General features: G+C 33.3%; 1 protein-coding gene across 1 annotated transcript; it reads right to left on the bottom strand.

Annotated features, from left to right (window-relative positions):
• Positions 1–143: 143 nt before the first annotated feature.
• LOC110030990 (SH3 domain-containing protein 3) lies at positions 144–17,667 on the bottom strand. The gene is made up of 10 exons (XM_020734002.1): positions 17,455–17,667; positions 14,824–14,946; positions 10,599–10,668; positions 10,355–10,503; positions 3,628–3,729; positions 3,049–3,246; positions 2,902–2,964; positions 2,718–2,825; positions 2,557–2,631; positions 144–427 (listed from the first exon to the last, which is right to left on the bottom strand). Exons 1-10 carry the CDS (start codon positions 17,512–17,514, stop codon positions 308–310), a joined length of 1,068 nt encoding a protein of 355 aa, XP_020589661.1. The 5' UTR covers positions 17,515–17,667; the 3' UTR covers positions 144–307.
• Between the last annotated feature and the right edge of the window lie 465 nt (positions 17,668–18,132).

Below are 18,132 nucleotides of genomic sequence, written 5' to 3'. Positions count from 1 at the left end.
GTTTTCTATGTTAATCAACTAGTTTATAGTACTCAAGATAATATTAATAATTATAAACAGTTAATTAAAGTCTAAGCTTATCATCGGCTAAATATACTGAAAAAGGCCATCATAATACAAAAATAATTAAGGCTCAAGTATTGATTTATCTGACATATAGTTCCCATGATATACATATATGCATATAATGAATATTACAGGAGATATAAAAGCACTTTTATAATAACAGAATGAATCATAACAGCAGAATTGCATACAAAGAGGCTGCTAATATGGTCAAATCTGCAGAACAAACTTTATAGTTATTTTACAAATCATGTGGTAAAACCTTGTTCGGAGGGATATCCTGTCTTCTCTCCACAAAAGCTGAAGGAAACCAACCCGCCTTGCCCTTACATTCACCCTCAGACCATCCGGATTGATCAACCTGTCATCCCAATACAAAAATTCCAATTAGCCACGTCACAATCTCATTATGTTGAAAAATTGTACATTCACTTTAAGGGAAATGAAGAAAGCAGCAGCAGCTACGTGTGCAGAACAATAGAAAGATATTCACTTTTAAGTATATGCGTGCTAGACCTTCAACTGCTATGCCAAATGGGTTGCAGGAAATAAATTCAACAAACTTTAGGATATGAATTCCTTATAAAATCAAATCGGATCATTTCTTTGAAGTATATGATTTAAGTATGTGAAAAAAACAACACTAAAATAGTTACTACAATCCAAGCACTGAGCAAACTCAAATTTAAAAGTGATGGTCTAACTTGACTGTCAATTGGCCAAACACAACAAAAAGGGCGCAAAATTGTTGTAGACAAAAGGATTGTTTATAATATGAAAAAACAAGCATGGCAAGTTTTACAATAAACACAACAAATCTTTGATGGAGTTCGTTCAACTAACAGTGATGTGACAGCAGAAGAAAAAAAGATTGTAGCGCTTAAGAGCAGGAAAAACCAGATTTCATGCAAAAATAGCAGTGAGAAATGGAGTTGCAACACTTAAAAAAAATTGGATGATTTGAAGAGGCTCAAACATATGATTCTATCTATCACCAACTGGACTTGAAATCTTTCACAAGTAGAAACTAGACATTAAGGTGCTTTCTAGCAAAAGATGAGATTTAAGTTATTAGGATTTAGTAAAATCCGGTAAATTTGGATTTATGAAATCTTAGGTGGGTTAAATTAGAAAACTGTCTAGCAATGAAATCTCGTAAATCTTGTAAATCCATTAAAACTGTTTGGAAAGTTATGCCTACTTCCAGATAAATCCTAATAGCTCAATCCTATAAATCTTGCAAATCCACCAATTCGTGGTATTTAGTAAATCTGAGATTTATGGCCGAAATCCGAGAAATCAGAATCTATCAAATCCAGATAAATCCTAATAGCTCTATCTCGTAAATCATGTAAATCCACTGATTTGCGGGATTTAGTAAATCTCGGATTTACGGCAGAAATCCGTGAAATTAGGATTTATCAAATCCGCAGCTTTATTTTGTCCAAAACGACCGTCTTACAAGATTTAGCCTACATCTAGGTTGAATCCTGGCCTAAATCCGTTATGAGACTGCCCTTAAGAATAGCACCCAACCACAAAATCCAAAGATTTTGGCATTCACATGCTCAAGTATCATAATTATAACTATGTTCCCTCTCATAGACTCTAAAGATACATTAAGACTTCAAAAAATTTAATTTCCAAAAAGGTGGCCAAAAAAGAAAGGGGAAAGATAGAAAACTTTTCTTGCATTTGGCGATAACCTAAGGCCCACCCATGGACACAGTTCTTGAGAGAAACAAAATAACCTCAGTACAATCTGTACATAGAATAAAGCATATAGTACAAAATATCCTCACTAAAATCCTTACATAGAATAAAGCATATAAGACAAACAAATATGAGGATCTTGTGAATGTGTTGATGCGGTCAAAATGGTTAGTGATGTGGATCATAAATTTTGAACTTTGCAATAGTCAGGATAAGAGACTGAATATCAAAATGATCCCTAAAATATAAATGACGAGCCATTTTAGCCCTAAATTATATAATACGTCCAATTTAGTCTATCGACTCAACTTTTATCCAAAATGATCATACAAATAGTATCATTTTGAATTTCATTTCTAGAGAATAGTCACACAATTGATAGTAGCAGGATTTAAAAAATTTATAAGGCACTACCAAGCTTTCCATATGAAAAGACAGTTTCAGAGCCCGGAAGAACAGGGGTGGGGAGGATGTACCGTACCATTCAATCCTTATGTATTTGCATATAACACCTAAATAAATATTCATATTTCATGCAAGCCGATCAAATCTTTAACATCAGATAAAAATATCACCATAACTATATTTTGAATACATCTTTTCATGCATAGGTTTATTACCCAAGGTGTTACAAGTGTAAAAATCAAACTTCGGGTGTCAGATAAAACAGTATGTACGTAAATTTCCAAAAAATAAAAAATAAAATAGGTCAGGCATAAAATGATGATGACTGTCAGGTTTCTCATGAGATTATACAATCTAGTAAAATAGGCTTACCTGCCTCACTACGACATAGTCGCCAACAGCCAAGCTCAATTCCTTCTCTGAAAAGGCTGTGAATGGGTGCACTGCCTGCAAGCAGGAATCATAAAGCAAATCTACTCAACTTAACAGCAATAAAATTATATTAAAACCACACGAATATTAATAGTTTTTACCTCAGCAAGGAAATATAATGCCTTTTCAGAACGTTTAGGTGATGGTTGTGGTGTGTGGTTAGGAACTGAAGGAATGGCTGATTCTTTCCTTTGCTTTTCAGAGAGCATCTACAGACAATTTTTGTAACAAACTTTTAACTTTTGGACCATTGAATGGTCGAATGGTGAAGGTGAAAAGTAGTACCTCTGCTTCAACATCATCTAGTATAGCAGCTACCCTTAAATGAAATGACTTTTCTGCCTCAACCTTGAAACAAAACAAAAAGTATAAATATGAAAAACTGCTTTCAGGCCAAATTTAATTTCCTTGGAGTCGAAGAGTATTACACACCATAGCAACTAAGCGCTGGAGAGTCAACCTTTGCTGCTGTGATTCAACAGCAGCTAGTGCAGCAGCAGCTTCCTTTCCAAGGACAGCCATGTTTGCCTTTAGATCTTGCATCCTAGATTCGGACGACTGTAACTTTGAAGTATTTTCAAAAATAGGGGCTTCTTTCACTCGAGATTGCCGCCTTGAAACTTCTCCTACCTGTTAACTCATCCGAATTTCTTAAAACAATGGATATTAAAAAAAAAGATGATTTACATAAGTACCACTTAATTCTTCTGTATTTTCATATCTAAGACCTAAACTTCAATTTTCACATACATGCCACATCACCTATGCATGAAAAAAGTATTTAACTTTTAAAAAATGATGGTATTTCTGATGTGATATGAATGATTTGGGTGGTAAAAATGTAAAAAATTAAGTTTAGGTGTATGCAAATACATAAGAATTGGGTGGTATGTATGTGAATGACCTAAAAAAAATTATAAAATGCGGCTCACAAAGAAGCACAGAATTACGATTTTTTTTTCAAAATAGTTGCATATGTAGGAATAAAAAAAGGTGGCACAAAGACCTTACCTGAGCTTCTGCTTCCTGTCTCATCCGACTATAACGCTGAGCGAGATGGCGGGCATCTTCCAAGGCAGTACCTGTAGCCATTGCTCTTAAAGGCTCTAGCATCTACAGCATCATATACATGGAAATTACAATTCAAAATGTTATAGTTCAGTAAGGGTCGACATGGAAGAGACAAACATGAAATGTTATAGTTCAGTAAGGTCGACATGGAAGAGACAAACATGAAAAAAAAAAAGATCTACCCAAAAGTGTAGGACTTACATATTCATGAATATATTCAAATCAAAGAAAATATTAATTAATGTAAAGTAGAACAAGAATCATTGAATTTTATTCTATTTGCAGTTTTGGCCATTAACATTCAAAATATGCCATGTAAATTATTATATTTTCAATTTTGATTATAATTTGCACATTTTATAAAGAAAATATAATATATGCATTAATGCCGGTGACAAAATCAAAGTCATATATATTCATTAAACTAACAAAATTACCCTTATATTTTTAATATGTATTAAATGACTTGCAAGATATGGGTCAACGATGGTTTTGTTAGTTTATGGATTCTATTACACTCTGATTTATCATAGATAAATAATGTGCTGGATTCTATTAAAACAAATCTGATACTCTCTTGAGAAGTAATCCAATTATTATAAAAAAAATAAAAATATAATAACTTTGATGCTATTTTCTAAATGTTAGCGACCAAACTATAAAGTAGAATAAGATTGGAATGCTCTTTATGGTACTTTACCCATTACTTCTCTCTAGCCCTGCTCATGAAAATCAGAGGATAATTATTAGACATAATCTGAGGGTCCCTATTCAGTGATGCACGACAATCTCCAGCTCCATAGAATTTTGGCTATAGGATGCAATTCCAAAAACTTATGGCCCTCAAGCTTTCAGATCTGGGTTCCCACTTAATCACCTAAATGTTGAATAGGCAGATGTGCCCAAAAATAAATTCATAATAACAAAAGTCTCCTTCTTTTAACTCATTATGGACTGACAAATTTTGAAATGAAGTGTCCAAATAGCACCAAAAATAGTAACGGAGATCTACAAATTTTATGCCTGTCAGAAACATCAAGCAAATGAATGGAAAAATTATTACCTCTGGATGAGTTGCAACCGGATTAGGTGCGGATGTTATTATTTTAGGTGTTATTGATGGTATTGTAATTTGTGGTAAAATATGCTGCAATACTACGAATAACACCTAAAATACTACCAATCGTACCTACGAAATCTAGACATAATAATCACTCAATGAATCTGAACAATATTTTAGTTTAGTTTGATTTTGTAATTTTATTTAGTTCACGGTTCATTCTATTTTGAATATGCTTGTGATGTTCCTATGATAACAAAATATGTTCTCTTATTTATGATATTTATAGTATGAGAAACCTCTGACCTAGTTCAACTCAAGTGAATGGTTGCATTAATTCTAGTTTTTCTATAAAAAGATATGAGTACATCAAGATCAATTAGTAATAATTACCAAGCAAAATACAAGGTTATATTAGACAAGGTAGAAATAGCATAATAGCTTTAGATAATAAATCCTTAGGAATATGAAAACTACATAACAAAAATGATAGCTCACTTGAAATCTTATAAATCTATGAGAGAAAAACTTTCTTCTGCTCAGTGCCTCAACAAAAAAAATTCTAGCAAAAATCTTTTATGCACAAAATCAGCAAAGCTACTAAAAGAATCTTGAGATTGAGTCAATTTAGAATCGAAACCCTCCACTCCAAAACAATCCATATGGCATTGGTGCAGATGGTTGTGGCATCAAAAGAGGATGCAACAGTCAAGTAGCAATGATCCTCAAGGGGTACCTATAGCAGCTTGAGATATCTTTTGGACAGCTTTTTCGTAGTCCTATTTTACAAACCATTGCCACACTTCTATTTAACTATAACTTTTTTGTTGGATTTCACAAATTTATCTATAAGGTAGAGCTTTTCATAATCAGATATACTAGTATGCAGCAACAATAAAAAAGTTCCTATTCAACTTATATTAATTAAAAAAAATCTATAATAACATAATTTATTTTTTTTGCAAAAGAACAATTATTTTTACAGAGAATTGCAACTAAGTACCAAATGACCCTTAGACTACTATTGTTTCATCCAGTCATTAGCAAAGGCATATCCATCCCAAATTGATGTGCATGTCTTTGTTGCTGAAATAATTCATATAGTCAATTGTATATATCCTAGCACATATTCCTACCATTACAATGATCATGTGAAGTCTTTGTGAATCAAACTGATTAAGATGTGATGCAATTGAGTTTAGGAAAACTTGATGTTATAAACATAAAATCTAAAGCATGTAAGAGACTTTTTGCTTGATAAACCTTCAAATTTTTGTCAATTTTGTTCACTTGGATGATGGATTACTTTAAGAGAAATTATCTCCTTGTGCAATAATTTTTTTAGGGAATTTATCTCTTTGTCCCAAGTATTTTCCTATTTCAGTTGGATTATATCAGGGATCGGCTTTAAGCCCATATTTTTTGCTTTAGTTACATATGCACTTACTGGGCATTTATTGGAAGATGTACCTTGGTACATGTTTTTCACTAATGATATCCTTCTTGTGGATAAGACTAGAGAAATAAGTTCAGGAAAAACTTGAATAATGGAGGCCTACATTGGAGTCTAAAAGCCTTCGTTTGAGTAGAACTAAAACTGAATACATGAAATGTAATTTTAGTAGTAGCTCTAGTGACAGAGTTGTAACTATGCGTGTGATCAAATCATTAAAAGGTGTGAACCCTTTAGATATATCGGGTCTATTGTTCAGAGTGATGGTGATATAGATGGAGATATTATTAGTAGAATTCAAGTTGGTTGGTTGAAGTGGAGAAATGCTTCGGGCCTATTGTGTGATAGAAAAGTACCGCTTAAACTAAAAGGAAAATTTTGTAAGATGGTGATGAGACTTGCAATGCTTTATGGCATAGAATGTTGGCCTTGAAAAGAGAAGCATAAAACAAAGTTAAGTGTTGTTGAGACGAGAATGCTTAGATATGCTTAGATGGATGAGTGGCATGATGAGTGGCATGACACTTAGAGAAAATGTGAAATGAATATATCCATGATAGAGTTGGTGTAGCTCCAGTGGCGGACAAGATTTTAGAGAGAGTCGTCTTAGATGGTTTGGCCACATTAAACGTCGACCATCAGATGATCCAACTAGGATAGTAGATGTTTTAGCTTCGACTGATGTTAAGAACGGCAAAGGTAAACCTAAAAAGACTTTGGCATATTGTATAAAAAATGATCTTAATTTATTAAAAGTAAATTAAAATATCACACCCAATAGGACACAATGGAGAAAAAGGATTCAAATAGCCGATCCCACCTAGTGGGATAAAGGCTTGTTGTGGTTGTTGTTGTATCTCCTTGAACCAATGCAATTCTTAACTTTCTCCAACTCAAAAATTCTTTTTGTTTTATTTTTTTTAATATCTTGTTACTGGCTCTGTAGTGTTACAGATTTTAATTAAATTCCTTACCAGTGGGCTTTCAATGGCAATGCAAAATTTCAACATGCTCAATGAATTTTTGTTCTCAATTTCTACTTGATTTTCTTAGACATATTTGGTCATTGCAATGTCGTAAGGTTAAAGCTTATCATATTTTAAAGTTTACCACAAAAGAATGAGAGTTTATGTTTAATTGGTGATCTTTTATCTGCAAATCCTAGTATGTATTGTGTGACCTTCATCAAATATATCAACTAGTTGCAATAGGAGTCATATATATCATCCAGATTTTGTGAGCTCATAATTGAAATGAACATATGAATAGGCCAAAAATTGCTTAATTATGAGATTAACAAGGCATTGAGATGTCCAAAAAGTATAAAAAACTGAGGCCTTTACGGGCTGTCTGAATTCTTATCATAAATGAATAATATTACCCTCCATAAATCTATAAATAGACATTATTTAAACTCATTTAGGGCATAACTATTAGTTGAGAGGATTTTTAGACTTTGTAAATTCTAGAGCATTGCTCGTGGCGGCCGAATAGCAAATGTCAACAATTGTCAATGCCTATCATCACTGTCCCGTTTCAACCATCAACCAAGATCGATATCCATTGTCGCCAACAAGGTTTTAGAAAGTAAAATTAGAAACTGAGACATTTTGCCTTAAGCGAGGCATAAACCTCGAGGAGGATTGAGGGCCTCCAGCATTATAAGTCTAAAAAATAGAAAAAAAAATTATAAAATAAAAAATGATTCAAAAATATAACATACGTTATTGATATATTGATTTGATTTATTATCATAAAAATATGAACCACAAATTTCAGTTTTATCAATATTTAAAATTAGATTCATAATAAGCATTAATATTAAATTTGAATACACTATGCACAACAAGATTCACAATGACCTAATTCTCATTTTGATAACCTTAAGAAAAATCATCATATGTAATTTTATTATAAGTTATACAAATTATTTTTGTTGAGAGGTTTGAATTGAAAAGAACAAAATGGGTAACAAAGAGAGCAAGGAGTACATATGATTTTGTTGATTTAGAAAATGTTTATGATAAAGTTTCAAGAGAAGTTCTTTTTGAGAATTCTAGAAAAGAAAGGTGTTTGAATGCCTTGTATTCAAGTCATTAAAGATATGTACGCTAGAGTTGTTACTTATGTTTTTCCAGAAAGAAGATTGACCCAAGTATTTTCTTATTTCAGTTGGACTACATCGGGGATTGTCTTTTTGTTTTAGTTATGGATATTCTTACTGGACATTTACAAGAGGATGTACCTTGGCGAACACTTTTTGCTGATAAAATCCTTCTTGTGGATAGGACTAATGAAAGAGTTTAGGAAAAACTTGAATTATGGGGGTCAGCTTTAGAGTCTCAAGGCTTTCGTTTGAGTAGATATAAAACTAAATATATAAAATGTATTTTAGTAGTAGTAGATTAGTAGTAGTAGATCTAGTGGTGGGGTTGTAACAAAGGGTGATCAAGTCATTAAAAGGAGTGAACGTTTTAGATATCTCAGGTATATTGTTCAAAGCAATGGTGATATAGATGGGGATGGTATTCAAAGAATTCAAGTTGGATGATTGAAGTGGAGGAATGCATCAGGCCTATTGTGTGATAGAAAGTACCGCTTGGACTTGAAGAATTTTTTATAAAATGATGGTGAGACTTGCAATACTTTATGGCATAGAATGTTGGCCTATAAAAGAGAAGCATAAAACTAAGTTAAGTGTTGTTGAGATGAGAATGAATAGGTGGATGAGTGGGCACTTAGAGACAATTCCAAATTAATATATCCATGAAAGGGTTGGTGTAGCTCTAGTAACAAACAAAATTAGAGAGAGCCGTCATAGATAGTTTGGTCATATTAAATGTCGGTCATCTGATGAACTTGTTAGGATAGTAGACATTTAGATTCGACTTATGCTAAGAAAGGTAGAGGTAGACCTAAAAAGACTCGGGCATGTTGTATAAAAGATGACCTTAATTTGTTAGAATTAAATGAAAATATGACACTCAATAGAACACAATGAGGAAAAAGATTCATGTAGCCAAACCCACTTAATGGAATAAAAGCTTATTATTGTTATTGTAATTATTTTATTATCATCTAATTATATCTCATTGACATTTTGTAAATCTTCTTCAATCACTACATTTTTCTTTCTACTCACTATATCAATTAATATAAGATCAAATATAATTTAAAATAAAATAAAAAGTAAATAACATAATCAAGTAATCATAATTAAATTACCTTCTATCCTTTTCAAAGTGATGTATAAGATATGAGAAAAGTATAATATAATAAAATATAATGCAATACACATTAATAAAATAATACAATATAGTTTTTTAACATAGCCTAACTAAAACACCACTTCACATGCCTCGAGATTAGGGAGAAAAAAAAAAGGCTTAAGCCTCATTGGTGACAGTGAGGTTTAAGCCTCGAGGCATTCTTTGTGTGCCTCGAACATCATTTTAAAAAAAAGTCGCACTATCCAACTTCCGACATTCCCCATCGGCTCTCACCAAATGCATGATGCTAGTCAAAAACTAACGTTTGTCAACCACTAAAATCCAAAGATGCCCATCCAATCATATATCGACCATCCACCTTATTATGTTCCTCATAGATCATCATTCAACATTTGCTAAAAATCATAGTATGATGGCCATCAACCGCCAACATGTAAAGCTTATCATATTGAGACGATTAACCCAATTTTTTGAACTATGCTACATGACTTTGGTTCACCAAAAAATTGAAAATCAAAAAACTTATAGTAGCATGATATTAATGAAGAGTTTCACCCAATAGAGCTAATCTCATGCCTCTTCAAGTCCCTCAAAGTTGAAAGGAGACAATTCCCAACGCATTTTGATAGTTTTTTTTTTAATATTTCTCACGAGAAGGCTATCATCATCACAATATCATACAAAAGACCGATGTCACATCCTTCATATATAAGCACTGGCTGCTCCAAGTAGACACTTCAAAAATCAACATATATTTCATTTTTAAATAATGTGTTCAAGGATTAAAAGAAAGAACCGCAGAACAAGGCATGTTGATTTTGAAAATGGACATGGTTTAGCTTGATATTAAAAACAAGCATAGAACAGAAATCCAAGTATTACAAGACATCTTATAACTTATAAGGAACAGATAAGTAAACAGACCTGTGTGATTAAAATTTTATTATATTCTTCATACTCTTTCTCCACATTCACTAAAGCACCGCCATATAAAGATGCAACTTTAGCAAGAGTCCCATCACTTGCATAGTTCTCACCTCCATACTTAAAGCAATCCTCCGACAATTTTGTCCCTTATAATCATGAACACAATCCATTTAAAAAAAAAAAAAAAAAACGACAAGAGAGTATTACAGTTTAAAGAAATAAAAAATTTAAAAGCAATCACCAGCTTCAATATGTCTATGCCCAATACTTGCAAAAACGTCACCTGCTCTAACAACATCCTTTTGGAAATCCTGAAGAAACATTATCTCAGTCAAAACTCGCTAATACTGAAAAGAAAATGGCAATTGCCACTTGAATAAAATGCAGATATACACAAAACAAATACATAACAACATGACATTCAAAACAAAAAATTATAATTCTTTTCTTTTAAACCACCAATAAAAATATACAGTACAACCTCTGATCGGATTGCCCAGCACACACTTTAAACTTGTGCTAGTTTGCAAGGAAACTTTTTCTAGTTCAATGAGGAAAAGTGATGCGAATTAGGTGCTTCATCTTAGAAGACAAACAGTTAGAATCTAGTGATGCCTAAGCCTCAATGAAAGATCAATCTTGTAAGATAGGGATTTGGTGCTAGCTGTAATATGCTTAACAACATTTGAGATTAAAATCGGTAAAATAACAACATTTTATTAATATAAATAAAAGGAACACTTTTGAGAAAAGAGCATACAACACAAAACCTATTACAATGCAACAATAATGAGTACATAAAATGAACTCTTTTGAGATAAGAGCTCAACGCACATAGACTAAATGCAACAACATTGAACAACAAGAGAGTTATGATTGTTCAAGTATGTGAATATTGATAGAAAACTCTCATCGCCAAGTTGCATGCTACTTCAAGATTGAGAGATGACTCCAAACCAGAAGCTAGTAAGAGACTACAATGACCCTACGATTAAAAAGTCTTGATTGTTCAAGAGGCCCAAGGATCAATTCTTATTTGACTCAATTCAACCTACCGCAAACAAAAACTTCAGCAGATAAAGCTCAAAAATAATTTTTTTTTTGGAGCCACTAAACTTAAGAAGATATTCTACTAGGGATCAATATACTCGAAGAACCAGAAAAGGCATTGATACATAGCACAAAGATGGCCCCGACATGCCTCTGAACATAGTTAATTTTATGCCCTATTTAAGGCTGTGGAATCACAAAATCATAATAGTGCATGCCACACACTTGCCCAACATATCTAATGCTTTGTACCATATAGAAGGGCATTTGCATGTGCCCTCGAGTTTTTGCATTTGATGTTAAGTACCATGGTCACGTCAACCTTGGTGCTTTATATAGTTTAATCTATCTAGCTACAACTCATACAAGTAATAAAATGATCCGATACAATCTCAATCTCCTCTTCCACCTGCCTTGTTGTTCTGCTGGCCACCCCTTAAAAGCATATGGTTATAAAATGCAAAGGCATTGAATTCAGTGATCGGTAAGTGGTTGCCATTGTTTATCTAAGGGCCCGTTTCGGACAACTTATAAGTGCAGACGGCGTTTTAAAAACACCGTCTTACTGTTTGGTTACAGCGTTCATCCGACCTTTTCAAATATAATGTTTTGGTTTAATAAATAAATGCGGCCGCGGGATTGACTCCGCGGCCCGCGTTCATTTGCGTTCTTTTACCCTGCTAACCTGCCCTATCGCGCTCCCATCTTCTCTCGAATACAGCTGCACTTGGATGCTCCTCCACATGCACGATCCAAATCACAGAGCAGTCGATCTCCTAAACTGGCCATTTTCTCCATCCAAGAATCGATTCACAACTTCTTTCTGGTTACTGTTTTCTCATCCCCTAATATTCCTCCATGTTTTGGCAAATGCAACCTCGAACGACATGCTGCGATCAGCGACCAGAGGCCTCTACTCCTTTTCAACTCCAGATTCGTACTTGAACCCCCTCATGTTTCTCAGTCCTGTTTTCTCCGAAATACCCAAGACCTTTTACCCTACTCCTCCCTTGCCTTTCAATTTTTTTCTGCGTTTCTCAAATCTGCCCATAAATATTACTCTAAAGACCAAAAGATAAGCAGGAATTGAGATAAAATATTTCTGCAAGCATCTGATTTCTGAAAGTCAGTCCTGCTTGGTGTTTGACAAAATGGTTTATACATATGTGCTCTCTGCAAATAATTCAATCAATATGTCATAAATGAAAAATTGAATTTTGTTTATGGCCACTTAAATTATCATTTTTTTTTGCCCTGCATCTGGGTGGATTCCAAGGGAGTTGGGTGCATCTACACCATCAACAAAAATGGTCAAAACTAATATTAATATTTTCATAATTTTAATTGTCATTTTAATAGTTTTTTTTCTTTTTTTATTAATCTCGGCACTCACTGTTAAGTGAAGTTTGTAGTTTATTTTTTGTATTGTTCTGAACTCGTTTTTTGTTTCTGGATCAACAAATATATTTCTATAACAGTTCTATTGTAAAAAGCTTCACTGTACAGAGGCAGAATGATCATTTATTCCAAACAGCTGCAAAACAACTGTTTTTAAACAGCTGAAACCAAACTGTCAGTCAACTTATCCGAATCAGCAGCTTATTCAGATCAGCTGTTTATCAGCAGATTATCAATAAACTACAACTGCTCCAAACAGACCCTAAAATTCAATTGTGATGGAAGAAGGGAAAATGGGCACAGTTATGACAAAGAGGCGGCTGAGAGCATTTTTGTAAGCCCTGAAAGAAGGGAGAATGGGCACAGTTATGACGAAGAGGCGGCTGAGAGCATTTTTGTAAGCCCTGGAAGAAATACCAAAGATTATAGAGGAATTTTGAGATTTTTCCTGAAAGGCAAATCAATATTATAACCACATTTCCCTTGATGTCTATATCCTTGTTTATTTAAATATGGGCTTCAAACATCCTACAGGCTAAAGTCTTAAATTAGAAATGCACTCCCCAATAATAATGTCTCCTCAATACTAACTTTCAAGGTTCTCACTATAGGGCAAATGCAATTATGGGCAATACTTTGTGGGTGGAACATAAATGTGAGAATGGATGGTAAACCTTGTCCAGTTCCTGATGTTCAATTTACAAATTTCACAGGGTGGAACCCAATCCAAAGGTTAGGAAGCCTTGCATGAACAATAGAGCTTTAAGTCAGTGAGTTATGGACATTAGATCATAAACTGATTGTAACTATTGGCGCTAATCCAATGAGCTTGTAATGACTGTTCGCTTAGGTGAGCCTTGGCTATGGCTGTTAAGGCAATCCAACTTGAGGCAAACATAGAGAATCTAGGGTTTTGGTTACAGAAGAGAAGGAATTATATATTAGCATTATATTAACTTCTCTATCATAAATTAAAGGGCACCCCCTACACCCTAAAATCCTCCCCTGGTGATGAAGTGACTATCAAGAGCATTTTTTATTAGAGTACTAGTGGCTGCCCACATCTTTTAATGTGGTTGATCACAGATCACCTCTTAGAATGGAAGCTAGTGTTAACACCTTGCTATCTCTTTAGGTGTGATATACATCATCTTTGATGTTAATATTGGTGCCCTCTTCATTCCAGCTTCAATTGAGACAAAAAGCATCCCTTTGTGCCTCAACACGTTTCTATGACTTTTCAAATTCATAGAGGGCACAAGTGTGCCCAATGTCAAGCAAGCTTTATTGACTGTTCTAAAAGTCCACATAAGACGACCAGGTCGATTAGGGGGCTAAGAAATTGATTTAGGTGGGTTTGTATAATAAAACTTAATGTTAAATGTTCATTCATATTGAACCCATAATTGCCTCTAATTCAGCTTGCTTTAACAAGCTCATTTACTTAAAGAGTCCACTATAAGCCTGGCTTTATTTGATCCTTAGAATAACCAATCCAGCATAATTTAAGAGTACATCTAAAAAATTGAAGAGTGCGGATCAAACAATAGGTGAAATGGAAACTTGACAAAAGAAAAGGATAAAGGCTGAAAGAGGCAATAGGATGTAAATAAAACGACCGAACTATTTTTGACATATCTCTACTCATAAAAGGCTTAGCCGTACTAAAGGGGGAGGGGAGATGAGCCAATAACGGGAAAGGAATAAAAATAAGTTAATTACGATATACCTAAATATATAATTATAGAGAGGGATTTAAAATCTTTAAAAATATAAAGATGATATATATGCTTTACTAAAAAAAGTATTCATAAAAAGTATGATGTAGACAGAGTTTGGAAACAACTCAAGAAAAACAAATTATGAGTACCTTCTTGGGAAAGTGTAGTATTATTTGAGATGAGTTTAAACGAAGAAATGCAGTTTTGAAAGCACCTTGGGGGTGGTTATAGTGAGTTAATTGAGAAACGAATATCGGAACACAATGGGCACAAAAAGCAAGGCCCGTCCTTTCTTACCCTTGCTGTACGAGTAGATTTGTATAATTTCTCCAGTTGCTGATGTCTATACAATTCAACCTCATCGATGACCATTACACCAGAACTCTCATAACCACTTCCACTGAACTGCTTTATCACTGCCTGAAATTTAATAAAACAAGAAAGTCAGTTATAAATAATTGTTCAAATGCGAGGATGCACACATGTTTTTATCAGTAGTATATATGTATCCATGAATGAATGGATGAACCTCTCAATACATTGAAGATAAATACATGCAAGCATGCATAATCGTAAGAATAAAAACAGAACTCAGATTCACTTTTTCTCACAAGTAAAAACAAAACAAAAACAAAAAGCTTCTTGAGCCTCCTTCTATAAATTAACGTGCAGAGAAAGAGAAATGGGAGATCACTTTTATTTTTGTTTTTCATTTTTTTAATTATTTTTTTATGTTTTCATTTAAATTAAAATATGTTTGATTGAGGTAGTTGTTTTTAAAAATTCTCAAAATATCTTTTGTGTGCTTTGAGCATTTTTAAAAACAAGTTGATTCGTATATATATATTTTTTTAAATAGAACATGTAAAAATTATACCAACAAGATCCGTTTTCAATAACAAAAAAAAAATAAAAACAAAAAGAAAGAAATAGAAGTAATGCCAAACATGCCTTAAGGAAGGAAGTGAGAATAATAAAGGTTGATATACTTTAAATCATCAAGCACAACATGTCCCCTCTTTGGCTTTTAAAAATGAATACAATTTTCAGCAGCAATTTAAATTAATGTTTCATGTTGCCAGCACTTATTTGTGGCTTCTGCAGGGTTTCTCCTTAACAAGAACACCATGATTTCCATGATCCATAAGGCATGCTTCTACAGTACCAAATAAACTCTCTGACGATATATTAAATAATTAGCTGACGCATTTAACATCAATCAATGCTTCAGAAAAACTAGGCCACCATAAATTTATTGTGAAACCAGCATAATATACAATTCATCGGGCACACACCGGTGCGAGAAGTCCAATAACCAAACATGCAGTTAGTGCACAAAAAAAAAGAAGAATTTTAACACAAAATTAGATTTATACATGTTCATTTTTCATGCATAGTCCTTTATTTTTCTGTTTATACATTCAATTCCCAACAAATTTCTTAAGACACTCAAGTGTAATGGATGAAAAATAATCCAAAATACCGTAGATAACCCGCGCGACAAAATTAGCAACATTTTTTTTAGCAACAATTTTTTGAAAGGGGTTAAATAAGGAATAGAAAATTAACATATGCAGCACACATGCAGAAAAGGATATGCAGTTGTATTTATTGGTGTGTGTTTACAATGCTTTATTGTGTAGAAAATATTTTTGGGGCATTTATATACATACCACCCAATTCCTATGTATTTACATATCTAAACCGTAAATTTAGTTTATTTTCACATTTATGTCACCCAAATCTTTCTTATCACATCAAAAAGACCACTTTTTTAACTTTTAAAGAGTGAAATACTCCTTTTCATGCACAAGTAAGGTGCATACATGTTAAAATTGAGGTTCGGGCGTTAGATGTGTAAAGACATAAGAATTGAGTGGTATGCACGTAAATCTTCCAATATTTTAAGATCCCATGTACAATAATACATAGCAAAGCACACATTAATATATGCCAATGCACGTCTTCCCCTATGTACACATTACAAACCAAATAATCACTCCTGAAAAAATAGCTTGATCTAAAGTAAATGCAGCTACTACACATCAAACTAATAACCTAAGTACCATTTCCTTCACAAATAAAAAATTGTGAAGTAGTCGATACAATTTTCTAGTGAAGTAAATGTACTGTAAAGTAAATCCCAGCAAAGTAAATATGGAAAACTTGGTTTTGTTTGCACTGCAGCAGATTTCTAAGGAGAATGAACAATATAAGTAAAACAAAATTAATTATTTCACCAATTTTATTTTATTATTTTAGAACTGATTGAATTGACAGAACTGAAAGATTGTAAATAAAAATAAAACAAAAATGGGTATTGTAGAGTTTAATTGAAACTATTTTTTACCTGATTGCTTGGTATAGGAGAAATTTAAGTGAATTTTTTTATTATTGTTTGGTTGATTAGAAAGTACACGTGAGTCACAATAATGATCATATACATTTATTTTCCAATTTTTACTGGGATGGGATGAGAGATTCCCAATGAAGAAGAATGAACATCTGTTAAAATTCTCCAGGTAAATCCAGATTACCAATCAATCACATTGAATCCAAACACCTAGTATAAAATTGTGGGAAAAAAAATGAACCCGCATTCCTCCATCTCCTCCAAACAAAATGTAACCCAAACAAAACACAATCTTAATTGGCTACGAATACGATCTAATTCAGATGGAATTTAGTAAATCCTGGAGGGATTAGATCCTAAAATCGGTTGTCCGTTTACCATGAATACTGCATTAAAATAGTAAACACTTCCTCCTTCCCGAATGAGCTATGCAAAACCCTACAACCCCTTAATGTCAAAGGTCGCCAAAAAAACAATCCAAGAGAAGGGTGGTTTCCACATCTACCACATGCTTTATTTTCGAACGAATCATTCAAGCCGTATTAATCTATGTATAAGAAAGTAATGGAGATCACCTGTTGCTGCTTCGCCACCTGCTCTCTGAGCTTGCTCGCCTGCTTCCTTAGCTTGTCCATTACGATCCCTACTGAACTATGAGAGAGCCCAAATCGAAGCAGACTAAGAAACCCTAAATTTCCCCCCTATCTCTCTCTCCCGCCTTTCTCTCTCTCTCCCGATCTCGAGAGTGATGTGGAGACTGTAAACGAATTGAAGGAAGGTTTTATAGATTGTCGTCTTGATGTATAAATTACAGCACAATATTTAAGCAATTATTGAATTCATTTTAAATTTAGTTAAACTATTTTAAAATAAATTTATTATTTGAATTATGTTATATAACAAACAATTTCTATTAAATCGGTCCAAAATAAACAGCTTAAAACTAATCGAATTATATGAGTTGTGTTCAATTTCCCTCATGAGAAGTAGGGGTGTAAACAAGCCGAACACGAGAGCCCAGGTCTAAGCTCGTTCAGATCATTTATACCTCGAGATCAAAAAGTGTGTTCATGTTCGGTTCGTTTGCTTAGCAAGCCGAACACAAGTCGTTCACGAACAAATAGGCGTTTTGACAATCCTAAATATGTAGCTATAAGATGTTAAGAATTAGAGCAAGATTTAAAACATCATTTGAATCTAATTTAATAATTTTTATTTTATTTTCTTCATTAATACTTTTAATTGATTATTAA

This window comes from Phalaenopsis equestris, unplaced genomic scaffold (genome assembly GCF_001263595.1).
Source record: "Phalaenopsis equestris unplaced genomic scaffold, ASM126359v1 Scaffold000761, whole genome shotgun sequence".
Taxonomy (NCBI): Eukaryota; Viridiplantae; Streptophyta; class Magnoliopsida; order Asparagales; family Orchidaceae; genus Phalaenopsis; species Phalaenopsis equestris.
This window is presented reverse-complemented; position numbering and strand designations above follow the sequence as displayed.